This window comes from Leptonychotes weddellii, chromosome 1 (assembly GCF_054177405.1).
Source record: "Leptonychotes weddellii isolate Sample4059 chromosome 1, ASM5417740v2, whole genome shotgun sequence".
Lineage (NCBI taxonomy): Eukaryota > Metazoa > Chordata > Mammalia > Carnivora > Phocidae > Leptonychotes > Leptonychotes weddellii.
Genome location: NC_138369.1, coordinates 56,700,752 through 56,727,171, shown reverse-complemented (window position 1 = coordinate 56,727,171; position 26,420 = coordinate 56,700,752). Strand labels below are relative to the sequence as shown.

The 26,420-nt window shown below is 48.7% G+C and overlaps 1 protein-coding gene across 4 annotated transcripts in view; it reads right to left on the bottom strand.

Moving 5' to 3' along the window:
• Positions 1 to 26,420, bottom strand: part of ITGA9 (integrin subunit alpha 9) — a 333,129-nt gene that overhangs the window by 12,057 nt on the left and 294,652 nt on the right. For 3 of the 4 annotated variants that reach the window (XM_081824372.1, XM_081824364.1, XM_081824377.1), the window contains 4 exons: positions 25,794 to 25,919; positions 23,876 to 23,995; positions 20,174 to 20,275; positions 4,342 to 4,461 (listed from right to left, as the gene is read on the bottom strand). In XM_081824372.1, the coding sequence (XP_081680498.1) occupies positions 4,342 to 4,461; positions 20,174 to 20,275; positions 23,876 to 23,995; positions 25,794 to 25,919 (468 nt within the window). The remainder of the gene's footprint in view (positions 1 to 4,341; positions 4,462 to 20,173; positions 20,276 to 23,875; positions 23,996 to 25,793; positions 25,920 to 26,420) is intronic. The other variant, XM_081824368.1, reaches the window with a different exon arrangement.

The window sequence follows — 26,420 nt, the reverse complement described above, 5'->3', positions numbered from 1 at the left end:
AGCCACCAGGTAAATGCCACCGAGTGACCCCACTCAATGTCACGGGGAGCAGAAGAATCACCCAGCTAAACCCTTCCTGGATTTCTGACCCATACGCTCGTAAGATATAATGTAATGGCTATTGAGAGCCACTCAACTTGGGGGCAGTTTGTTACGCAGCAGCGGTTCCATGGTACAATATAAAGCCCACAGTGTGGGCAACAGCACCACCACCAACCGTGAAACCTCGCTGCAGTGAATGCCTTTGGGGTAGCTGCCTCATTTCCTTCTTTTATGAGATTCGGCCCGACACCCTGCCTCCAGCCACAGTGGTGGACGTTCTCTCCCCCAGACTTGCAGAACTGGGAATGAGAGGTGGCTGATCAGTCCATGGCTGGGGCTAGAAGCCACTGAGATATACTTCACAGGAGGGGTGGAGGGCAGTGTGGAGAGGCAGGTCTGCTCTGGGAGAATGTGATGCAGGTGTGCAGAGGGGCAGTGGTGAGGGGCTGTGTGGGACGAAGGGAGTGATGGGAAGAAGGGGTTGTCTCGCTTGGTTTCTGGATGCTTTGTGGGTCTGCATGTACCTGTTTCCTTTGGGGTCTCTGTGTACCCTTGCATTCTTAGAATTCTCTTTCTTGCTTAAGTGGCTGTGAATGGATTTCTGTTTTTGTTTGTTTGTTTTTGCAACTGGAAGAAAGGGCCTTGGTGACGCCTGAGATAAGTATGTTCGGCCCTGGAAACTGAAGGGAAAGCTGGCCAGACCAGTGAGGTGACAGGAATGTCCTTCTGCTGACCTTCCCCCTGCTAGGTGAGAGGGACTGGGAGTGACTCAAGCCCAGTCTAGTCTCCTATAGGCACCCCACACTCAGAATGCCTCATACCAAGCAGCTCTTTTTCCAAAATAATTTCAAATCTGCCTTCCTTACTCTGGCTAAGGGAAACCATCCGTCGTCTAAACTAAAAACAGCGAGGGACTGCTACTTTCCTTCCTTCCGACCTCCTCAGTCCCACCGGCCACCAAGGCCTGCCTGCTCTAATTTGCTCTCCTCCCCTCCATCATGGCGACTGCCCTCGCCCCCATTGTGTCCCCAGACCTGTCTCCTGAAACAGATCTGGCCATGCCACTGCTCTGCCTCCAGATCCCCCATGCTGCCCTCCCATGACATACCTCGCCACAATGCTGCTTACTTTCTCACCTTCTCTTCCTTCTGGAGGGAATATCCACCTGCCCTTCCCTGCCTGGAAAACTCACACCACATCCAAGGTCAGACTTGAATGACAACTCATTTGTGAAATGTCCTCTGACTTTTCTCAGGTGCTTCAATGTGTTAGAAGCTCAGTGCTAAGCATTTTGCCTGCGTCTTTTCTATAGCTCACGCTAGAGGTTAGGGTCTCTGTTTTACCGAGGAGGAAACTAAGGGTCAGAGGGGGCGATGCTCCCAAGCCGCACAGCTGGTGAGCGTGAGAGCCAGGTTCTAGTGCGCAGCCATCAGCCTGCAAAGTGCTGCGCTCTCCTCCCACATGGTACTCTATGGCCTTTAGACATTGCCCCTTGGGGTGGGGGATTAACGGTACCTTCTTCTCAGTTTCCAGAGAAGCTTGTGCACATTCATCACCCACTATTATACTTATAGGTCTGCGTGCTACATGGTGAAGTGTTCAAGGGCAGGGAGGAGTCACAATCATCGCTGTATCCAGGTACCTACCCAGTGTTTGGTTCAGAGCAAGTGGTCAACACATGTGAGCTGAAATGAAATACTGCTTTTGGATGATGAGCAAAGTAGTTTTGAGCCCCATGGCATCATTCAACTGCTTCCGTAAAGCTGTTTTAGACCATCCTCTTCCAGCCTCATTGGTAATGGCAAGACCTTGCGTGGGGCTAATGCCACTGATTGACTGCCATGACTCTGCCCTCTCTCCCAGTCTGTGGCAGAGGGTGGTGTCTGCCTTCTCAGGTCCTGGCTCTTTGGATCCCATATAGCTGGGTGACATCAGGGTCCTGGCTACCCCATGACAGCCATCTCCTGCAATTGCACTCTTTAAATAAACACAACAGAAGCAAAGCTAAGCAGGTGGCAGGTGGGAGGAGGGAAGAGCGTGTACACAGCGTTGGGACACACCCCTGAGTGGCAGAGCCAAGGTCGGTGGCCAGAAGGACAGCGTTCTCGTCATGAGCTGGAATGGGGCATGGCCACCACACTCCCCACTCTGTGTCCCTGTCTGGTCTCACGCACCCAGCCTTGGAGGACTTCCTCTCATCTGAAGAGCCCAGACAAAGGCAGAAGGAAGAAATACCCCCCCCACCCCCAACCAAAGCCCTTTCTGTCTTCTAAGATCCCAAACACTTAGCTGGCTTTGTTCTCCACCCACAGACCAGAGGCGGTCCGGGCAGGAAGGAGTTGGAGGAGAGAGGGGGGAGTTGAGCACCTATCTGGCCACGCAGATTAAACAAATGACAAATTGGCAGATTTTTTTTTTAAAAAAAGGTAATATCCACTCTTGGCAAATATATAGGAAAATGGACACTTTTGATACAGTGCTTGTGGGAGGGTGAATTGGTATAACCTCTCTAGAGGCAATTTGCAGTATATAATAAAAGGCTTCAAGTGTGTGTTTCCTTTGACTCAGTAATTCCATTTCTAGGGTTTCATCTTAAGCACATAATGAAGGATTTGTGCAAATATTTAGCTCTTAGGATAGTCACTGTGGCACTGTTAAAGGAGGTGTGAAACAAGGAACCACCTAAATTCCCGTGTCCTGGGGCTGGATGAGCGAGGGCAGACACTGCAGCCTCATGACTGTGCTGGAAGGGAGTTTTCAAAGACATGGAAAGAAGTTCAGAGCACTGTGTTCGGGGAAGAACAGGCTGAAAAAGAGTACATGGAATGTCTGAAAAGCATGGGAACATAAGATAAACTTATCTTTAAGTCATGTGCTCAATATATTTTTCATGAAACCTCCAGACACTTTTTCACGTGACGTAGCTCTAAATTTAAAGCAATGAGTCCAATTGTGAGTCTGAAAAATGTGTAATAAAAACAGTTTTTCCTGCTTCTAGACTTCTTGGATAAAAGTATATTTATTATTATTTTTTTCGAACCCACAGTTCGAACCCACAGTTTTGACTTTAGAGGTCTTGTACCTCAAAATATATCGAGTACATTACTGGAAAATTCAACATCCTAGTCAAACATAAGTAGATGCCATGAGTGTGCTTGCTCAACATCTTTATGCAGCGAGGAAGGTCAAGAAGAGACAACACTGTTCATCACGGTTATTCTGGGATGTGGACTCCTGAGTGCTTTACAACCTTTTTTTTTTTGTTTCTCACTGACTTGTTACAATGTCTGATGGATGAATACAAATTATTTTGTAATCCCAAAGCAGCTAATGATTTGAATCTAAAGCATCTGTCCATCATGATGTAAGAGGCCGTTTCCACCTGCATTTGAAACCCAGAAGGAACCATGGAAAAGCAAGGCTTTGGTGGCAGCAAGCCCCAGCTGTGGTCCCTGGTGCTATTCTAGCAGCTGGAGACACAAGGACAGCCACGGGCTCCCCTCACCTGGAACGCTACTGTGCAGCGGAAGAGACGCACCTTCGTTAGATAATGATCCTGAGGTTGTTACTAATGAATATAGAGGCACTGAAGCAAATGGACTCCAGATCTCTGAGAGTGTGAGGCAAAGAAACCATCTCGGACTTGGGGTGAGGACACCCCCCTTCCCCTTGAGAAAGTGACAGGAGGCAAGAAGGATGGGCAGGTGTGCCCTGGGGAAGGAGGCAGGGCAAATCTATCTCTTGGCTCACCTACAAGGGTTGGGAGAATGGACCCCACCGCTCCCCAGGCAGAACTCCGGACTTTAGCTCAGCTGAGGAACCCGAGCCTTCGGGGGCAGAAACCCTTTTCGTATTCCCCATGGGTAGAGAACAAAGAACTGTCCTGCAGTCCCTTTGCTTGTGTGTGTGCGTGTGTGTGCGTGTGTATGTGTGTGTGTTTCTCCCAAGTAAATGGTGAACCACCCCAAGCGCCGCTGTTCCTCCCCAGGCTTCTGTCGTGGAGTCAGGCTCCCACCCTCCCACCCTCCTGTTAGGACCAGCGAGAAGGTAAGAACAGAGCGGGGCTGAGATGTCTGTTCTCCATCTAAAGGTCCAGCCCTCGGGTATGAATGGCCTCAAGAGGGGCCAAGATTCCATCCAAGCCTGCAGGGGACACTGCCCTCCCTCCCACTGTACCTGCACCGTGTGGGATGTTCTAACAGGAAACTTCTTCCAAGAGCTCTCCCTCTGGTGAGGCGGAGGGCTGGGCATCCATGTGTGGGGGCTCCACGGGGCCCCGCGATCGATCGCCACACTCACCTTCCAGAGCAGTACAGCCAGCAGCAGGAAGATGAGGACTCCCACCAGCAAACTTATGGCAATGATCCACCCCACCACATAGCCCCGGGGCTCCAGATTGTGCAAGGCTTCGAAGACCACCTAGGAGGCAAAGCAGAAGGGGATGGGGGACAATTGTCAAACAGAAGTACCCAGAGCATGACAGAGCCAGGCCTGGGCTTGACGTCTGGAGGGAACTACAGATGGGTCCAGACTGTTGTGACCAAAGACTGGATTTTGGTTCAGTGCCTTTCTGCTTGTAGACTGATGGATTTTTCACTGGGATTGGAAAAGGCACTTGAAATCCAAGCCCCAGTTCTTGCAAGGGTTGTCACAACAACAAGCCTGACTTCAGTATCATGAAGTGAACATAAGTGTGGTAAAGGTCTCAGAGGACGCACTCCGTTCTTGATTCAGGCAACGTCAGTCTCCCTTTTATTAGGGTTTTGCAACGAAGGACGTGAGCATGCCCTCCATGTAAGACCGTGCTCTTTCCCAATGCGCACCTCACCTGTAGCTTAGTGCAATCATTTGATCAATGCCAATTGCCTGACAGACTGTCGCTCCACCAGGGCCGGGACACCATCTGTCTCGGGTCTCATGGCCTCGCACACAGTAGGCCTTCACTCCTGAAGCGCTGGGCTCTGGGTTTCCACGGGAGCCATATGCAATCCCAGCCCACGCCACAGTGAGGCAAGTTTCCCCAAGTTTTATGGAAACTCAGCGGTGTGCCGGAACCGGCCATCAGCCTGCAAGAGCCAATTGGGTGCTTCTCTTCCTCGCCCCACATCTAGTGACGACACTGCAGTGTGGTGGCCTGAAATGGGCCGTGTGCGAGTATTTATTTATTTTTTTAAGATTTTTTAAATTTATTTTTTATTTATTTGACAGAGAGAGACACAGCGAGAGAGGGAACACAAGCAGGGGGAGTGGGGGAGTGAGAAGCAGGGTTCCGGCCGAGCAGGGAGCCCGATGCGGGGCTCGATCCCAGGACCCTGGGATCCCGACCTGAGCTGAAGGCAGACGCTTAATGACTGAGCCACCCAGATGTCCTGCCGTGTGTGAGTATTTACACTGAGGAAACTGGCAGACGGGTCAGGGCCCCCCACCCTCCTGCCAGAGAACCAATTGCTTAACAGGTATTAACACTAATTATACCCTTTGGCTCTGCTTTAGCCTCACTGGTCACAGTGGAGTTTGGTTTTGTAGAATTTAAAGCATCCATTGTGTCCTTACTGCCCGGTAACCTTCCCTACCATCCCCTGCCCACTCAAGCTTGCTGCAAAAGAGACGAAAATCCCAGCACTGGGTAGTCCTCATCTCCCCTGGCTGCCCGGCTGGCCCACCCCCAGGTCTTTGTCCAAGCTGGGTCATCCCCTCCGTGGGGAAAGCCTATTTAAACCCAGCTGGATGCTGGAGGCTAGCTGAGGCTCTGCCTCTGCCGGGAACCCTCGCTTATCCCGGGAGCCCACCCCGCCCCCCGCAAGCCACACGGGGTGATGGGGCACAGTACTGACTTACAGTGACCAGCACTGTTTATGTCCCCTTTTAGGGCCTGGCTCCCAGCTCTCTAATTCTTCCCAAGCGGTCGTCGGTGCTTTTCTTACAATCTCCTGTCCAGGTTCACGCAGCCACCCAGTGAGGGCTTCAACATCCACTTCACAGAGGGGGAACATCGAGGCCCAGAGAGGACAGCCTTTTGCTCTGGGCCATGTCACTTAAGTACAGAGTCAGGATTTGAACTCAGGTCTAGCCAACCCCCAGACCCCCAAAATCTGAGCTGGTCAACATGACACCACAGAGCGCCCAGCTGAAGGTGGCTCTTCTTAAAGACTCCCGGTTGGTTCAATGGATCATTTGTTGTCTGTGCCCTGGTGATAAGGAAGGCAAATACGAGCATCTCCATCTCCCTGTGTCCATCCCCACAGCTGCGGTAGGAGGGGGGGTGTGTGCTGGGGGAGGGGTGGATGGCCATTCAGGAGGCAGATGAGCTGCCACAGTCACACCTGCAGACCCTGAATCCAGAACATTATCTCAAGGAAGACCAGGCAGAGCAGAGACCATCCCTTCCTGCATGGGGACAAGTGAAAGAAAACTGCCTACAAACACAGTAGTCATTCTGGGAATGGAAAGGAGGCCACCTTGTGGCACATACTCACTGGCTGTGTGACCTTGGGCAAGGTACTTTCCCTCTCTGAGCCGCATTTCTCTCATCTGCAAACTAGGGGTAAAACAGCACCTCCCGAGAGAATTCAAGGGACAATGTGCACAGAGCCCCGAGCCTAACACCTGGCAGAGCCCAACCTTGACAAACAGAAGGCAATTTTTCCATCAGTGCTGGCAGGAAGAGATTTTTGAAGTCGTGCATGCTTGGCGACTCTTTAATTTTTAAAAACCATTTATTGATGTCTAAGATGCATACAGAAGAGTGAACATAACACAAGTGCACAGCTCACTAAATTTTTATATACTGCATGTTAAATGCACATGTGTGATCAGCACCCAGAATAAGAAACAGAACATGTCCAGACCCCGAGACGCCCCCTTTACATCCCTTTCCTGCTAATACCTGCATCAAGGGTAACCACTAGCCTGACTTCTCAGGGCCTAGATTAGCTGCACCTAATTTTGTCCTCAGTATATCTGGGACGGCACAGTGTAAACTCCTATGTCTGGCTTTTTTTTTTTTTTTTAAGATTTTATTTATTTATTTGAGAGAGAGAGAGAAAGAACGAACGCTTGTGAAAGCATGAACAGCGGGAGGAGCAGAGGCAGGGGGAGGAGCAGACTCCCCTGCTGAGCAGGACCCCGATGCGGGACTCGATCCCAGGACCCCGGGACCATGACCTGAGCCGAAGGCAGACGCTTAGCCGACTGAGCCACCCAGGGGTCCTTTGCGTCTGGCTTCTTTCTCTCAACATCATGTTTGGGGGACTCATCCACGTTGTAGCATGTTTATGCTCCTTGCTGTACAGAATCGCGTGGTGTGAACACACCACAATCTATTTATCCATCCTCTCCCTTTAGGGGCTGTCACCAAGAGTGGTTTTCCAACATGGAGCAGTCCTGAAGGGAGGTGGGAGGTAGTGGCCCAGAAAGGGGTTCTGAAGTCTCTCATCATACGCCCACTATTTTGTATCTGGATCAGACTAGAGATTCCGGTCTTTAAAGACAGATGCGTGCCTTTGGGTTCTTGCCCCTAAAAAAGCTGTGGACTGAATCACCTCCCACAAGCTCTCATGGCGTCTTGAACAGATGAACCTTGAGGCACTGTGGCCAACAGGTACGACTTTAGGGAACCAAGGTACTGCTCTCAGTTTCCCCCTTTGTGAAATGCGGGGAGGGGTCTAAAGGGAAAATCAGTGTTGTGAAGGGGCCCGGTGCTTGGTCAGGTAACACGAGGCTGCGAAGCCTCCTTGACAGTGAGTTGCTGAGGCAGGCTGTGAGCTCAGGGCAGGCCGGCCATAGTCCACCTCCTTCGAGAGCCCCAGTGGCTTCTCGGGAACCCTGCTGTCCCCTTGCTGTTCGAAATCTGCATCCCCGCAAAGCTGCGCCGGAGCTCTGGTTTTGTGGATACAGACACAGTCAAGAGTATCCACTGCAGTTTAGTCTAACAAATTCCACAAGAATGCCCTGTCACTTCCCCGGAATGTGTGTTTAATCCTTCTTATTTTTAGTGATGCTGTTCCCCTTCTTGTGCTTTGTCAGAGCTGGTCACTGCATGTCAAGACTCTAATAAGCCCATTTGGGGGAGAAAATCAAGAGCGTCCTGCAGTTTTAAGAAGTCACATCTCAAATAAGACTCCAAAGGAAGGCACAGCTGCTGGACTCCAGGGGGGAGTCAAAAAGCAGTGACCGTGAGGCCTTGTCTCCACCACTGAGGAGCTGGTGACCCTGGTCAAGCCCCTGGACCTTTCCATGTATCTTTTCTGTCTTCTCGTTTCCATCCCCGGTCTCTGCCCCAGGTCAGGCCTGGTCGGCTCTCATGCCACCATTTCAGGAGCCCTGGGGAGGCCCCCCTGCTGTTAGGAGTGTCTTTCTAAATGCAGGTCTTCTGTTGCTTCTCTGCCTACACTCTGGATGTGAATACACCATCCAGGGTCCCGGGCTCTTTACGTCTGGTCTCTTTCCTACCTTGCCAGCCCCTCACAGGGCAGCCATTCACATTCTAGCCAGTCTGTGTCATCTTGCCCGTGAGGCCCACGCTCTGGCCACCTGGAATGCCCTTCCATTCTTGTCCACTCGGCAAACTCCAATATTGCTCATCTTAAAAATTTGCATGCCCTTTGGTCCATTAATTCTATACTTGAAAATTTACTCAAAGGTGAAGAAACATAAAATATAGAAAAACTTTTGTCTTCAAAGATGTTCACTGTACAATTATTTATACTGGTACAGAATGAGATTTCCTCAATGCCTAACAATAGGGCAACAGATAAGTAAGAGATAATTATGGTCGATCACAAAGTGGAATCCCATAGAGCAGTTTTAAAAAGGATGATAATAAATCTGGCTGTCAAAGCACAATTTTCAAAAAGCTGAAGACATGCCTCTCCTACAAATACAGAGTGAACACATGTTAAAGATGTATTTAATTCATTATTGAGGGGGATCAGCAGGATGGTGAAACTAGTTCAAAGAAGGATCTGTAAATCAGATACAAGACTGGGTAAAACCCCATAGGGCGCTGAACTACAACCTTTGGGATTTTATTTTCTGCCAGAGAAATCATTTTCACCTTTACTGGCAAAAGGCATAATTTATAACTGATCAGTCTTCTACCATCAACTTGTAACTTCACAGAATCTAGGCCCTAGAGAGTTAGGCAGGCCTGCTAAACCTTTTCTCAGATTTCAAAGTGTCCAAGATTCACATGCGGAACCTGGTTACAAGTCTGGGTTGGGGCCCGAGATTCCACATTTCAAATTAGCTCCTTGGTGGTGCTAATACCGCTCGTCCATACTTTGAGTCGAAAGGAGCTAGGGAATGTTCCAGCCTACCATCGGAAGGACATGCAACCATCTTTTTGCCTGATTTCCATGTTTTAAATACTTTTTAAAACATGATAATAACATGGGAAAAATGATAAATATTACAACATTAAGTGAAAAAATGAGAACATCAATTTAATATCTAGAAGACATCAGCTTTGCAGAAAAATGGTAGGAAGTTTCAAAAGTACACAGGTGCTTTTTGATATTATGGGCATTTTTTTCTTTTTTCTACCTTTTTGTTATTAAAATTTTTTCTTAACTGAGCATTTTAAAGCCAAGTTAAAAAAAAAATTGAAAAAGAGAAACTCTGCTCCAACATCTCCTGTTCCAAGAAGCCTGACCTACGCCTCTTTTTGGCAGAATTAGTCATTCATTCGCTGAGCTTTTGGAAACAGCACCTCTTTTAGCAGAGGAGAACTACTGTGGTATCCCAGTGTCCCAAACAGAAAAATGTGGAGGTTCTCTGGTTGTTAAGAAGGTAGGCAGCCAGAGCCCAACCTGCTCAGCCCCCCTTCCCAAACCTGTCCCTCCTTACCCCAGCCCTGGCAGGCCCTGAACTGGCTCAAGGGAACCCTTGGCTCCACAACATTTAGTTTTAAAGCCACAGCTAAGCACTTGGCAGTCCTGGCCTTAAGTCCTTCTCACTCTGTCAGGTAATGATGTATCTCCCTGTTGATGGATTCCAGCACCCTGTGAATTCTTATAGAATAAGGTTTCAAATGTATGTCCTCCTGTCGCCTAAACCAGGATCGTGATTCATGATGTGATTCATGAATGCACACATTAATAAATTCAGTGTCCTCTTGGCTATAGCACGAGATGAAGCATGACTATGATTCAGTCTGCAACAAGAGAGGCTGGGGTTCGAAGCTGGAGTCTCTGAGTGTGCTTCCTGTCTCTCTATCTCAAAAATATATTTGCAAATGTGATTTCTTTGCAGGGAGTTCTGGCCATTCATCCATCCATCTGCCCACCCACCCGTCTGTCCATCCAACCATCTGTCCATCCATCCCATCCATCTGTCTGTCTATCCTTTCATCCATCCATCCATCCATCCATCCATCCATCCATCCATCTAACAAAGGTCTATGCAGCAACTGCTAAGTGCTGGGCACTGTGGGGGTCCCGTGATGAATTAAGCAGGTGGTCCTGGCTCTCACAAAAATTCTAGCTCTTAGAGAATATGACCAGTTAGACACATAAATGTGAAATCATAATTTTGGCAGGTACCCCGAGGGAGAGGTTTATGGTTATAAAAGACTCTGAGATAGGCATAGCAGTCAGAAAGAGTTCCTGAGGGAACTGCTTGAGCTTAGGGTGATGAGTCAAAAGGAGGGGAGGGAACAGCATTCTAAGGAGAAGGAGAGTGTGTGCAAAACCCCTGTGGCAGGCATGTCCTTGGTAGGGGTAAGACAGAGCCAGCAGACAGCGGGGTTGGGGCAAACAGAATGAACAAGAAGCCAAAGGAAGATGTTCAAAATGCAGCTAGAGAGATAGGAAGGGCTGGAGGCTGTGTTAAGAATCATATGCCTTATCTTAAGAGGAATGGGATTGTGATGCAGGGTTTTGACCAGGGGAGGGACATGGTCCACAGTGTGCCAGGAGCACTTAGCTGAGAAATGACTGTAGATTAGAAGGGAGAACTTCCCATGGCAGGTTCAAGGAACAAACAGCCTGGGGAGCAAGGTTGCACGGGAATTGGTGCCGGAGGTATATGCTTCCGGTAGGGAAGAGGGTAGGAGAAAGGGAAAGAGATTGAGGACGAGGGAGAGTCTGGTGGTGGAGGCTGATAGGAGGCTGAGAGACGGGGAGGCAGATGTTCTGAACATAGAAGGGATGGATGATGGCACGGCCATGGACTGAAGCTGGAGAGCTTATGTGCTGGGTGTTAACTAAGAATCCAGAGGAGGGCGCCTGGGTGGCCCAGTTGGCTGGGCGATGGCCTTCAGCTCAGGTCATGATCCTGGAGTCCTGGGATTGAGTCCCGCATCAGGCTCCTGGCTCAGCGGGGAGCCTGCTTCTCCCTCTGACCCTCTCCCCTCTCATGCTGTTTCTTACTCTCTCAAATAAATAAATAAATAAATAAAATCTTAAAAAAAAAAAAAAGAATACAGAGGAGAAGGAGGAGCTTGTGGGTTTGTCTCCACAGAGGCTTTGAGGAGGAGAGACATCAGGCTGGGCAACAGCCGGCCCAGATACTGGGCGTCCCACCCGCTGTGGTAAAGTTTCATGCACCTGAGGCTGGCAAGCTGGTGTCCGGGGACCACTGGGAGCCAACTTCCAGGCTGAGGCAACAGGCAAGCCAAACAAGAGTGCTCAATTCACTTCTGTGTTTCTGGAAACTTTTACGTGCCCACCACTGCAAATAGGCCTCATGTCATAGCTGGTGATGCTCGGGTCTCTGTAAGGCCTGAGGACATGACCACGGTGGGGTGTACCTGGCCCAGCCTCTGCTGGATGAGGGCTTCCAGTGCTGAGACAGTGCAGTCAACACGCCCCAGAGGGAGGTTCAACCTCAGACCCAGGTCGGCTGAAGGTCAATTGCAATGGCAAGATGCTTTCTGCAGTCAACCTCACACCCGTCTCACAGAAAAGGAATTCGAGTACAATAAAAAGTGGAAAGGGAAGAACATCTGGGACAAAGAAATGACATTTCCACCTGCTTCTGATTACACCAGTGAGGGGTGGGGGAGGGAGGATGGAGAAAGGTCTGTCGGGACTGGAAGAAATGTTCTCGGCAGAACCATGTCTTAAACTACTCTCAGAACACAGCCTGCGGGAAGCTGGGGAGCAGGGAGACCTATGGAGACAACATCAAGGAATAGAAAATAAACTGCGCATCTGGCGAGATTGAAGCTGTATGTTTATGCTGGGACACGCAGAGATGTCAAACCCACTGTGGCCGCCAGGTGCCGGGGTCCAGAGAAGCCTTGCTCTGTTCGGATGTGCGGGGGGAATGAGCTGGGCTGGTGCTAATTTCTTTGTTGTTAATAATGGGTCACATTTGTTGGGAACTTACTGAGTTCCAGACCCTACGTTGAGAGGTTTTATATCCACTGCTTCGTGTAATCCTCACGACCGCTCTTTAAAGGGAGGAGGGGAGGGCAGCTCATTTACCTCCAGACTATCTTGATGAGAAGCTGTGCATCTGGTGAGGACCCAGACCACAGCAGGAAGAGCTCCAGAATCAACAGACCCTTAAGTCTGCACATGATGTGCTTCTCAGGCCACCGGAGCCAAGGGTCGCTCTTAAAGACCAAGGGCCAGCTGCTTACCACCCATGACCGTGATCCCTACCACCTGCTGAGAACAGTGTTCTCATTGTGTGTGGGCGCAAGGTCACGGGCCAGCCCAGGGCAGAGGAGCACGGGATTAAGGAAGACTCAGGACTTGCCAACAGGCCGAGCCAGCAGCCAGTGCTGCTCTTCGACCGACAAGCAGTGGCACCTCAGCTTGGAAGGTCTTTTCACCTCCTGGAGCCTCAGTCTCCCCAACAGGAAATAGAGTAAAGACGCCTAGTTCGGAAGGTCACCAGAGCTAATCACATCAAATGCTGGGCACATCATAGGAATTGAACAGACACGTGCGGATCTGAAACAACAAAGTCATTAAGCACAATGTGACATCCCAGTGGATGGCAGGATTTAGAGGCCACTTCCCCTAGGCTACGCTGGGAGAGAGCAAAGGCCCTTGGAGCTTCCTCCTGGGGCAGCCCCCAGCCAATGACAAGCAGGTCTGAAAGCCCAGCTTCCTCACTTCAAGGTGGACAAACTCTGGGGTCTTACGTGTATTCCAGAGTTCCCCACAGAATCAGGCTGAGCCTCATCCTTCCTTCTCTCCTTCATCTTCCCTATCCCGTCATCTCACTTCTTTCCTGGGCTCACATGCTCGTCTCAAGTTCGCTTCTTGAGAGTCTAGCCTAGGACCCGTGTGACTTCCTGTGGCGTGCCTGCCCCTTCCCCTGGCACTTGGAAAACTCCTTCAGGGCTTGTTCAGGGTCATGCCTCCTTTCGTGCAGCCTGTCCTCACCTCTTCAGCAAGGCACTCTCAGCACATAACCACACCGTGCTGTGTGCATGGCTCTGTGTGCACCCATGTGCACGCACGCGTGCACGTGTGTGTGTGTGTGCGCGCGCATGTGCACTGTGGAAGTCTGGAGGGTAAAAAATGGTTCTTGTTCACACATTGGGGGTTCAACTCATGTCTAGTGAAAGAATTTGATGGACCAGACAGCAGCCTTGTCCTAAAATACAATCTTTCATGGCAGAACTCTCTAGAGTCTAGGGATTCAGTGAGGGGGTACAGAGGCCACCAAGGGAAATGGACAGAAAGGGGCACCTGGGTGGCTCAGTTGTTAAGCATCTGCCTTCGGCTCAGGTCATGATCCCAGGGTCCTGGGATTGAGTCTTGCATCAAGCTCCCTGCTCAGAGGAGTCTGCTTCTCCTCTCCTTCTACCCCTCCCCCTGCTTGTGCTCTCTCTCTCTCGCTCTTTCTCAAATAAACAATATATTTAAAAAAAAAAAAGGAAATGGAGATTAAAAAACTGGGGGAATTTGAGGTCCCCCAGCCCTGATTCAACCAGAGCATATTTCAATTTAGGAGTGGGTTCTGTTGTTTACAAAAATAACAACGATGATGACAGTCATGATGATAACCAGAGATCCCTGGTTTAGGATAAACTGACCGAGACTCTTGAGGATTTGGCAAAAGGAGAGGCTTATTCTTCATGTGGTTCATCCTGTCCTTGGCTATCGCTTTCTGCAGTGAGAGCCACTATTAACTGAACCACCCATGTGGACGCACCAGGCAAGGGGTTTTGCATCAAGATGTCATTTGATCCCTCCCAACCCGTTTGGACAGGCATTCCCTACATGGGACCTGCACAAATTGCCACGTCTTTACTGATAGAAATCTACCTGTCTGCTTCCATCTCCTCTGCCACCATCACCTCTTGCCATGTAACTGTTGCAAGCTTCTAACTAGCCTTCTTATGTCCACCTTTCCTTCTTACGATCCACTAACCCCACAGCAGCCTATGATTTTTAAAGAATCTACAGTTGACCCTTGAACCACAGAGGTTCGAACTGTGCGGGTCCACTTATATGCGGATTTTTTTCTCGATAAATACAGTACAGTGCTGTAAATATATTTTCTCTCCCTTATGATTCTCTTAACAACATTTACTTTTCTCTAGCTTACTTTGTTGTGAGAATATAGCACGTAATACAGATAACATACCGCATACGTGTTAATTGACTGTTCGTGTTATCGGTAAGGCTTCCGGTCAATAGTAGGCTATTAGTCATTATGTTTTTGGAGAGACAAAGGTTATATGTGGATTTCTGACTGCCACAGGGGTCGGTGCCCCTAACCCCTGCGTTGTTCAAGGGTCAACTGTGTATTGGATCATGCCATTCCCTGCTTCAAACAGAAGCTCTCAGGGGCTTCCCTTCACTACTGCCCCCTGGTGTGACATGGCATGGCCCTGCCTACATGGCCCCCCACGGACATCTTCACTGTTCCCCGGGCTCTTGCCACACTGGTCTTTGAACTGTGAACATGGCGGGCCGTTCGTGTCTTTAAGCAGCTCTCCCAGCAAACTGGGGCGCTTCTCCTCATCCTTGGCCAGTGAATTCCTTCTCACTTTCTAGGTCTCAATGTCCTTGGAGAAAGATTCTCTGACCCCCCTTTAATAGAAAGCAGGTTAGTCCCATAGAACTCACCTCAGTTTGAAATGAAATTCTCTTTGCTTCCCTGTTTACCATCTGTTCTCCTCTCAGTCAGCTCTGGGAGTGCAGGGACCGTGTTTATTTTGTTCCCCATTGAACCCCTAGCGCCTAGTACAACACCTAGCTCTTAGCAAGCCCCCAGTAAGTATTCATCAAGTAAATAGGCAAACGGTGACTATTAGGAAGTAGGACTCACGTTCTGGCAAACTGTGCTGTCATACTACTCAATTCCTTATGGTTATAAGTGAACTCTCGCTTGTGGGGGTGGTAGGGGAGGGGGAGGACCACCTTCGGATGATGGCAGAGGATGGGGATGGTGGTGACCTTCCAATGACCCTCTCCTGCATCCTACATTTCAATGTAACTTGAGGTGCAAGGGGGAGAACCTCTCTTGCCACGTGGAACATAATTTTAACTGTAACTGGCCACATAAATGGTAAAGCACAAGTTGCAAACTACTAGGTGACTGTAAAAACTGTAGAGCTTGCGTCAGGAAGCAGTCCAACAAAAGGACCATAAGTGGCACCTTTTGGAGTCACTTCTGTTTACCATGTTAGGTGATGCCCCTCTGGTTGAGATGCCCTGGCTTGTGTCTTTGGTTGGGGGGGCAATGGTAGGGTGCAGAACAAAGGCAGAAATCTCTAGCAAGTAGAAAGCAGCTTTGCCGTGTTATGGGTGGGGAAACTGAGGCTCGCAGAGCCTACCTGGCACCCAGAGTCATACAGCCAGGATGTGAGGGAGATGGATTTGAATCCGGGCTTTTCTGAATCCCAAGGGGGAGATGCGGTGCTCTGTCTCCACAGAGGACTGACTTCTTGAAAGGGCCAAGCCTGGGAACTGAACTGAAATGGCTTCAGAGAAAATTGCTGTCCTGAGCAATGAGTGCTTGACAGGGCAGGTTTCCTTAGAAGTGAAAGCATGGCTGTGGTCCTGAGGCTTCCTTCTGGGTTCTGAATAGGCCGAGAAGGGAAAGCCCCCTCTGGGGGGAGGACATCGAGGTCCAGTCTGAAGGAGCTGGCCGGGCTCCAAGGCCACCTGGGCCGTTTTAAAAGAGATACTTTAAAACGAGTCAACAATTTCCTTTCCCTACTGGATACTTTGCATTCGTCCAGGCTCCTTCACCCCCACAGGCTCAGAGCCTTCCCGCCTTCCCGTGGGGCTGGCAGGCTGCAGCAGGGAGGGGGAAGGAGCACCCGGCTGGGAGTCAAGGGTCCTGGGCACTGTTTTTGGCTCAGTCACTGTGAGGTCTTGGGCAAGTCATTTCTTCTTCCCAAGTGTCAGAGGCCCTTCGTTCACTGGAGGAAGAGGCTTATCGGTTCTAACCCGGGGGGTGGGGGCACAAGGGAATCTCTGGTTTAACAAGGGGCACGCATTAAAATTCTGACCCATCTTCCCATCTGCAGGGGGTTGCTGATGGCAGTGGGCTGCATGAGGAAGGTGAATGCCAAAGTGGACATATGGTTCCCATGCACCATGGCAGAAGGTGAAGGGCCCCCAACATTTGCCCTGTCAAATTAGCAAGGAAACGGCACACATTCAAGCACATTAGTTCTTTAAAAAAAAAAAAAAAAAAGCAAAAGAGCACGAACACTCCTTAACCATCTTTGGACAAAGATTTTCACATTCTCTCACACCCAACAAAGTGGTCTAAATGATCAAACGAGGACTCTGGCTCAGATGGGCGCCCTAAGAAGAGCCAGGGGTTAGCTGGCCCAATACTGACCCTCTGGATTCAAGAAGCACATGGGAGGGGACATTTGTCACTTTTTAGCAGTCCCGTTATGACCCCCCCACCCCCTTCTAGTGCTGGGGAATCCTCCCCTGTGTGTGTCTCAGGGCAATGGTGAGGCCGAAGTGCCTGTGATCTGCTTTCCCTGGAGTGTGGTCTCCCGGCGACAGGGACCTAACCTCAGCCAGTGAGAGGCTCCTGCCTGATTCAGAGCAAGAGGTGGAGAGAAGCCAAGCAGCGACGGTTGCGTCCAGGGCACCACGCCAGGCTCTTCCTGTGATTGGACTGAGCCTGGGGTCCTGGTTCCTCAGGCTTCTTGACTCCTCTCCTATCCTGTCTGGTTCTCAGCATTCCTGGTGATTCTGAGAGCCACCAGACAGCCTTTGGGCCCATTCTGATTCTGCCGAAAAGGGACAGCATAGTCCCTCCTGCTCGCTCCTAAGATCTCAGCCTGGTACCCACTCCACATGGCAATGACTTATTCATCTGGGGATTTATGTGTGTGTCACATTTTCTGCTATTTGAAAATATCAAGAAAATAGATTTGCTATGTAATTCCTACAAGCTTCTCATCCAGCCTGAGAAGGTAGCTCGAGGGGGGTGGGGTGGGAGGGGTGGCTCGAAGTCATAAAGCCGATTCTCCAGATTCTTGGTTGGCCCTGGGGGGTTTTTAGCCTTAGTTGTTGGCCACTCTCCCTGAAAAGTAAGAAGGGCTGGATTGAATAAGAAGAGGAAATTCAGTATACTCTTGGCACCTGGAAAGCGGTACGGAATGCCCGCCCACCAGTCTTGCCTAGAACCCTCAGGTGTGGATCTGCGTACAGCCAGGTATGCTTGGTGTGGTTGGTCTTGGACAAATGCTAACACCCGACCTGGAAAAGTACTCCCAGGGCAAACGCTTCAAGAATCTATTACATATTTCTAGTTATTCACCCAAATGCTTTGTCAAGCACTACTCAGACCATAGCATCAAAACAAAAGATCCCAAAGGTCACAGGAAAATCAGTTGATGTCCCTGTTGATGAAATTTATCACTGTGTCCACAGTAGGTGGTTACAAATTGGGTCGTTTCCTCTTCTCACCCACATCCTGCTCCATCCCAGCTCCAAGTACACTTCCTGTTCATTCCAAGGCCCTCAAAATTTGGTACCTAACCTAAAATCTTGTGAAATTTTGCTTGGTTTAAATTTGGTGGCTATCCTCCATGGAAATTTCCCCTCCAATAGATAATTGACAGAGAGCCAGACATTCAGAAGACTCACGCAGGGAAGAACGTGTTTGTTCTAAAAAAGCAAACCTTCCTACTCAGAAAAGATTTTTTTTTCCCTGCCAGGAAAGTTGAGAACAGATTGTAGGACTTCATCTTAGCTCATGGGTTGAAAAGGCAAAATCCCGGAAAGGAGGGAAAAGGGTACATTGTAGGATTCTGATGGCTGAGTGCTAAAGAAAAACCAGTGGAAACGAGAGCTTCTTCCAAAGAACTCTTGATCATGAAAATATCACCATAGTGCTCAAAAAGGAACAGTAATTAATGCAAGTGGTATTTTGGGGGCGTACAGATGACTCAGAAGCTGACAATGGGATGTTAAGCAATGTCTTCCTGGATCCCACAGTTCAGTGTTCTCATCGAAGGCAATGTGCCCGGGGATTTTTTTTTTTTTAATCTACACAAGTAATTCCACCTGTAGAAAACCTGCTAATTTACATCCACTAGCTCTGAAGTGGGAACACTGTGGTCTACCCAAACATTCCAAACCTCTCCGTTGGACATGGATTGCATTCTAGAAAACTTTTTAACCGGAGCTATGACAGTGAGTGATGGATCACAGTCTCCTTCACTTCCCAGGTGAGGGTCTGAATGAGCAGTGCAATGGCCATAAGGCAGGGAGGGAAAGGCAAGAGCCGGCTCCAAATATCTGACCTGCCAGAAAGACTCACCCTCGAGGGTGAGAGATGCCAGTGCTTTTCCTTGTCATTCTGTTCGGTTTCTGTTATTAAAATTAGCGGCTGGCCAATTCCTCAGCGTGAACAGAGGAGTCAAGCTCCGCATCTGATGGTCCTTCCCCGCACTGAGCACAGGTCCTGGTGTGGCTCTAACATCCCTTTCCGCTTCACAGACCCACATTCATTCCGGACCAGCCAATGTTCTTGTCTCTTAGTCACCACACACAGGAGCAGGACTGAGGTTTCGTGGTGGTCCCCAGAGACTTATTCTTTTAGGGTCTTATAAGAGTGGGCCTTGGTCTGCTCCCCATCCTAACCTTTAGATGTGTGGTGTTTCCATTGTCGATGGGAAATAAGTTAACCACCTTTTCTTTGTAGGTACATAATCTCTATGAATTTATCACATCGGTAAATTTGTCACAGCAACATGGACTCTTCCAAGAGTCCCCCGAGGGAAGGTGAATTCCAGGGAAGGGGTACAAACAGGTAGCATCACTGCCTAGGTCAGCAGCAAAACCAGTTCAAAGGCTTCCGTGTCCCCTTTCTACCTGCCTAGGATCCGAGTGTGGGTGTCAGGGATGCGCGTCCCCTCCCTACCCCTGAAAACCAGTAAAGGGCAGTAAAATCCCAAGGCCACACTTCTCCTCCAGCCGCTCCCACACCCCCACGTCCAAGCCTCCTGGCTGCTGTGCCCACCTATGTCTCTGAGGCCTGCTTCCCAGCTGCGCTTTATAGAGGACAAGGGCATAGAGAATGAAGGAAGGTCCCAGGGCTTGGAAATTTGGATGTGACCTCTTTAAAGTTATTCAAACAACTTGTTTTTAAAATTCCCGGTGTTGGGCGCCTGGGTGGCTCAGACGGTTAAGCGTCTGCCTTCGGCTCAGGTCATGATCCCAGGGTCCTGGGATCGAGTCCCGCATCGGGCTCCCTGCTAGGCGGGGAGCCTGCTTCTCTCCCTCTGCCTCTGCCTCTCTCTCTCTGACTTTCATGAATTAAAAAAAAAAAAAAAAAAAAAAATTAAAAAAAAATAAATAAAATTCCCAGTGTTTATCCATGGAGCAATGTGATTGGGGAGGCAGATGAGGTTTCAGGGAAAGGTCTGAGAAAGATAAAAATAGTCTTGGCTTTCAGAGTGGAAATCTAAGCCCTATCAGGGTACTTCCAGACTATTTTTCCTTTGGCCGGTCATAGCAGGGAGCATTCACATAATGATGGCACGGTAAAGAACAATGCTATCACAAGAGTAGACCGCAGGAGTTCTCCACGGGGGCCTGGAAGCCAAGGCAGGCCTGGTCTTGGGTCTACCACAAAGCTGACATCTTGGCTCAGAGACCATCTTTACCCTCAAATTCTAGCAGCACGCCACCCAGATTCCCTCACCCTCTGAGGAGGGCTCTTCTAGGGGTGGCTGACTCACCATTATCTCTTCTGGGTTCCCATTGGCTATCTCCACCACCCTCAGGGCAGAGTCGACCTTGACCTTCGCGCGGGTCATAAACTGGATGACAGATGAACTGTCCTGTGGAGGAAACACAACTCAGTGATGGATTTTTTTTTTTTTTTAGTGACAATGTCTGGGCCTTCAGGTAGTGGGAAGAACTAAATTCCAAGATTCCACGTGGGCCAGACCAACATGTTATCACTGAACTAGATACCTCCCCATCCCTGGCCCCCACATAAAGCAGAGCTTTCCAGTCTCTCTCTCGAGAATTCTCTCATGCCATGGTGGATGAAGTTCTGCCAATCATCAATACATGCAAGTCTGTGCTGTGGTTTCCAAGTGGTAAGAGCCACATATTTGGATATTGATACCGACATATTCGCAAAGAGTAGAAAATAAATAAAGCTGTTTAATTGTGTACAACAAATCCAAGCCTGGCATTCCGTAGAAGGCATCTGATTTCTATTTCTCAAGCATCTTCCTGCTCTGACCACAACCCTCAAACCCTTCACATGAGTTACTTTTAACTCTTTCTCAACCCTTAAATGAGGCTGCCTGGGGGTCAACCCCGCTAACGTGGAGAGAGGGGACCGGATGGAGGGGTGAGAAAGGGAAACATCTGGCTTAGAGGTGATGGCCTGAAGAGCAAGGAGCCTGGGGTGGGCATGGGCTCATCTAAGACTCAGGAAGAGCCCACCGGCCAGAGGTATTTGCCAGCCTTGGTGGGGGCTCAGATCCAGATAATGAGAAAATGGCTCCCAGGCAGGGACGGAGGAGGAATCTGGAAAGAGACAGGGCAAAACTATGGCTCCGGGAAGGGTCAGAAGCTTGAGCCCGTGGTCCAGACGGTGCTGCACTGACCCCAGATGGAGGAGCAACCTGGCTTCTGGCGGGGACCCTGGAGCACTGGGCAGCCCGCCTGTGGGGGCGGCTGGGGCTCTGCCGACAAGGTGTTGCCTGGCACACCCAGCCACATGTCCTCAGCCAGCCTGCCACGCAGGAGGTGCACATCACAAGCCAGCTGTGCCCCAGTGACTAATGGAAGTGGTATTTGGGGGCGTACCCTCTCCTAGAAAACAGTTCTGAGGGAGCCCTCTGCCCCTCTCTGCCGGAGAAACCACAAAGGCCCTCCTGGGAGGACACACGGGGATGCTACTTTGTGTACTTTACCTGGGAGCTATGCACTGATTATTGCTCTCTTTTAAAACAGCAATAAACCCAATTTTGAATGCTTCAGGGAAGCTTGTCGCTCAAATGGACTGCGCCAGTGAGCTCTCATTAAGCACTAAATGTGTAGGCAAATAAGCTTTTACCAATTTAATGGTTTTGCAGATTTGTGGTTTTATGTGTCAGGATATACTGTGTTGGCAATCTTGGATCGTTGTCATCTTGGATGTCCCTACAACAATAGCAATGACGACGACGGTAACCGGCAGAGCTAAAGGCCAAGCAGATGAGGGGCCTGCCGTGCGACAGGCCCCCGGCAGCTGCCGAAGAACACTTTCAGAGAAATCAGAATCCTCTGCTAATTTACAAAGTCAGACCCTACATTTCAAATGAAAACTTGTTAAGATCAAAACAATAAGACCTCAAATTCCCTGGTCTGGGGCCGGACCTTGAGGTCAAAGGAAATAAACACAACTGCAGGCCCAGGCAAACCACAAGGCTGGAGCAGCTCCATATCCTTAGGGAGACCAGAGGGCTCCGGGAGCCAGCTAGTGCTCACTCCCCAAGGGAGGTCGTGGCTGGCTCCGGGGGACTGACATTCCGCATTTCAAGCCCTGGGAGCAGCTGGGGCCCCATCTGGTTCCAGGTCGGCCTCATTTTAGGCTTTCCTCTGCACCCGGGATTTCTGGTTTCTGCAGAAAGGGCACTTTCAGGGAGAATGAGCCTCTAACACCTACAGAGGACACCCCACAGCTGTCTCTTGGGGTGCAGACTGGGCTGGATGGCCCTTGGGAACAGCAGGCAGTGGGACACGGCCCTTGGCAAAGGGTCACCACGGAGCACTGGGAGAGAGGGAAGCCAAGGAGCAGGCCGCAGCGCTGTGTGCAAGAAAGGCCTTAGGCCTTGCGGTTAAATTAAGGACAGATGACTGAAGTGCAAGCAGCCTACACCTGGGTTAAGGGTGAAAGAGGAATCAGTGGCTTCCTGCCCTCGGCGCCATAATCAGGGCTCTAGTGACAGTGATGAGTGTGGCATGGGGAATAAAACTGTCACCAGGGCCATCTGTCAAGAAGATGAATAGGACAGGTAGGATTACAGGATCCTGGGGACCCATGCCGGGAAGGCACTTCCTGTGATGCGGGCCTTCCAGACCCCCTTCCTGGAATCCCAGGACGGCCACTGGGGCTCTGGCTCCTCTCTGCCTGCTCCTTTCCCAATGCTGTCCTTTTTTAAGGGAGAAGCACAACAGGGAGTCACTGCTGTGAGAGCACAACGCACCCCAAACTGATCTCCCTGCAAAGGAAGCCAGACAGAACGGAACTGCGCACAGCTCTGCCTCGGTGTGGGGGTGCTGCGTCAGCTACAGATGGAAAGTGGGCAGAACATCTTGCATCCCCCATGCCTGGGACTTCTCAGGTCAGCATGCTACTGCCACACCTAATTTAAAAACTAACATTGGAATGACTTTTCTAAAGATATTCATTCAGGTTTATACTGAACACATTTAGTTCTTCCAGAGGAAAATAAATAGAATCTCTGCGGCTAACAGGCATATTTTATTTTATCTTCACAAGTGATTATTTTTAAAGCATCTTGTTGGACGTGGCCTTTCATACTCAGCAGCTCTTATGTTAAAATAAATCAGTGAATTTGTCTGACATTTTTTTAAGAACCACTAATTCACTGACTGAGATATTTTTAAATGAGCCACTGTTGACATGATAAACTCATGATAGCAAAGTCACCTGGAATTCAAAAGTTGGACTTCTCTGAAATAAGGTGTCGTCCAAACAAAGGACTGGCAAACTACCACCCAGGGGTCAAATCTGGCCCTTTGCCTGTTTTTGTAAATAAAGTTTTATTGGAACACAGCCCACGTGAAACACGCCCACTCATTTGCGGATCGTCTATGGCTGCTTTCACAATGCAACGGCAAAGCTGAGCTGTGGCAAGAGACTGTAAAGGCCTGTAAGGACTCAAATATTTACTACTGGCCTTTTACAGAAAAGGTCTATCAACCACTGATCTAGAACGGGGTCCTGAGAGCAGCAGTACGGGCATCAGGGCATCAGGGCATCACGTGGGGGCTTGTCAGAAACACAGAATCTCAAACTCCACCCCCAGGAATTTGCATTTTAACAAGGTCTCCAGGTGATTCTGATGCAAGCTAAAGTCCGAAAAACTTAAATGTGCAAACAAAACACCTGGGGAGCTTATTAAAATGAAGATGCTGATTCAGTAAGTCTGGGTCATAGAGCCCAAGAGGCTGCATTTCTTTTTTTTTTTTTAATTCTGCATTTCTAATAAGTTCCCAGGTGATACGGATACTGCTGGTCCTCAGAGCACACTTGGAATAGCAAGGGTCTGGTATCCCCCACCCCCAGCATCCTCTAGCGGCAAATTACCAATGGCAATTACCAGAAAAGTTTTAAAAGGGGCAGGCAGAGTTCTGAGAAAACCCACTCCAATGCTTTTAAATGAATCCAAAGAGTGCAGTTCCCCAGGTATTACCTTCTTCAATATTTCTGTGTTCAGCAGCATGTAAATGTCTATAGTACGACTTTCTTCTTTAGCAAGCGCACTAAGGTTACAGTGCATTGTTAGGCAAGAAATTCCTAGTTTTTCACAGTCCTGAAAAGAAAAATAAGAGAACTGTCAAATGGTATTAAAAACAAAGACAAACGCACAGCAGTTTATGGAGCTGAGGGCTCCATGAGGTTCTATTCTGGTCACTAAGACAATCCCAGGCCGAGGAATTCCATGAGAAGGTGCAATCATTCCTTCTTGCCACCAGAGGGCAATAGAGGGATTTCCTGCCCAGCAGGCACCAGAACATACTTTTGTCAAGCAAATGGAAAAAGCCATCCACTGGTTTACCCTACCAAAAAATTGGATTTCACAAGGAGAAATAATTGTTTTTCAAAAACAAACACATTTACATATTCCAAAAGCATTTTTCTTACGAGTTCTGGACAAAGATGTGTTTCCTACATTATGTAATTTTTGTCTGTATGGTGGCAAACATACTTTCGTGCTCTTTTCAGGTAGAACAAATAAGAGGGCTGAGAAGTCATAGGATTGATGAAAACATATGAGTAAAGAAAAGCACAGGTTTGACCAAGAAAATATGTGAGTCACCAACAGAAACCTAAATTCCAAATTAAAGTTATAAAAGAGGAATTCTTCCAAAAGATGTTTGGGAGGGTTTCAAGGGTGGGGTAAGACTGTCAGTCATATACAGAGTTGTGTCTGTCAAACCACTAGATATCAATGCACCTAACAATTCTAAGGGCTTTTAAAAATAGTTGTATCTTCAGCACTAGGTAAGTAAAAACAAAAAAACAAAAAACAAAACCAAAAAAACCCCATCAAAACCAAAAAAACACCCCCATATTCCCAAGTGGCAAACAGCCCTACTTTCTCTTTCAGGAAAAAAAGAGAAAAAAAATGTGAGGGAGATGTGCCCAGCCTGAAATAAGGAGCTAGAGAGATGTAACCAAATATATGGGGGAAAGGAGGCTTCGGCAAAGCACACAATTCCATCTTCAATACCCTCACTTTTAAAACAATGGAGGTATAACTTACACATAGTAGACAGAATTAAATCTTAAGGGTCCATCTTGATATATTTTACACATGTTTATACCCAGATCAAGATATAGAACATTTCCGGTACTTAAGCAGGTTCCCTCATGCCCCCACCCCTTTTGATATTCCTTCAAGAGTAACTACCATCCTGCCCTCCAATACCACTGCTAGTCTTGTTATTTCTGAACTTCATGTAAGTGAAATATTATGTGTGCTTTGGCTCCAGCTTCTTTCAGGCCTTATTATGTCTGTGAGGTTCACTCATGTTGCTATGTGTGGTAGAATTGTTCGTTACTCTGTAATATTCCCGTGTGTGGCTATACCACAATTGTCTACCCATTCTCCTGTTGTTGGGGATCTGGACTGTTCCCAGCTTTTAGTTATAAGATTACCATAAACATTCTTATCCACGTCTTTTGGAGGACATAAATACTCATTTCTCTTGGGGATATACCTGGGAATGGAAGTGCTGGGTCACAGGGTACAGAGATGTTTAGTTTCAGTGGATCCTGCCCAAGAGTTTTCCACAGTGCTTACAGAAGAACCATCACTCTTGATTAGACTCATACTAGTTGGAGAAATGTTTTACTTTGTGCTTGGTGGGTTGCGAAGGTTTTCCCTTTGCCAGGCAATGGAATTTGGAATGTAAATTTAACACTTTGATTGAAACCTCAGGCTGAAAAATAGGAGTTGACCACAGTCCTTGTGACTTTATACGCCAATTGATTAAAACCAGATTTGGGAAATAATAAATGCCAAATAGAAAACTGGCCTCTCATCTCAGACTTGCGTTCCTAGTGAGGACCACCCATGTTAACCCAACTAGTAAGCAAATCCTTACCAAGACTTTTCTTCCCGACTTTGTGAAAAAGGCAAATATTGTATGGAAGATATTTTCTTGCTCTTGAGGGATGATGCAGGGGGTTGGGTTTTTCTGGAAAGAACAGTTTCCCTTCTCTTGGCTCACCTGAAAGTGAAAAGAAATCTGTCAGAGTGGTCTGTCCCAAGAGTGAATCCTGAGCCTGGAATCCCTTGTTGCAGGGGTGTAACAAAGTCCGCACTTTCCCCTTGTCCATTCTCCAGTGGACAATATGGCTGCAAAGCTGAAGGGCAGAGTAGTAGCCTCAACCACGCCAAACAATCCTAAGTCCTTAAATAATTGAGATGAGATGGTACACAACATGCAATTGAGATGTGACTAGGAGACAGTAAGACTTAAGGAACAAAACAAACCCTACACTTCACGGTTTCCAAAGCACATTTATAAACCTCCTCGTAGCTACTCTGAGGTGAGCTTTCATGCTCTTTGTCTGGATGAGGAAAAGGGAGACTCAGGTTAAGTCACTGGCCAACAATCACAGAATCCAGAACCCAGGTCTTCTGAGACCAAGCCCTCACGTGCGGTCCATTGCCAGAGGTTTTCAAACTGTGTTCCACAGAACTCCCAGGGTGCTGTAAAACCCCACAG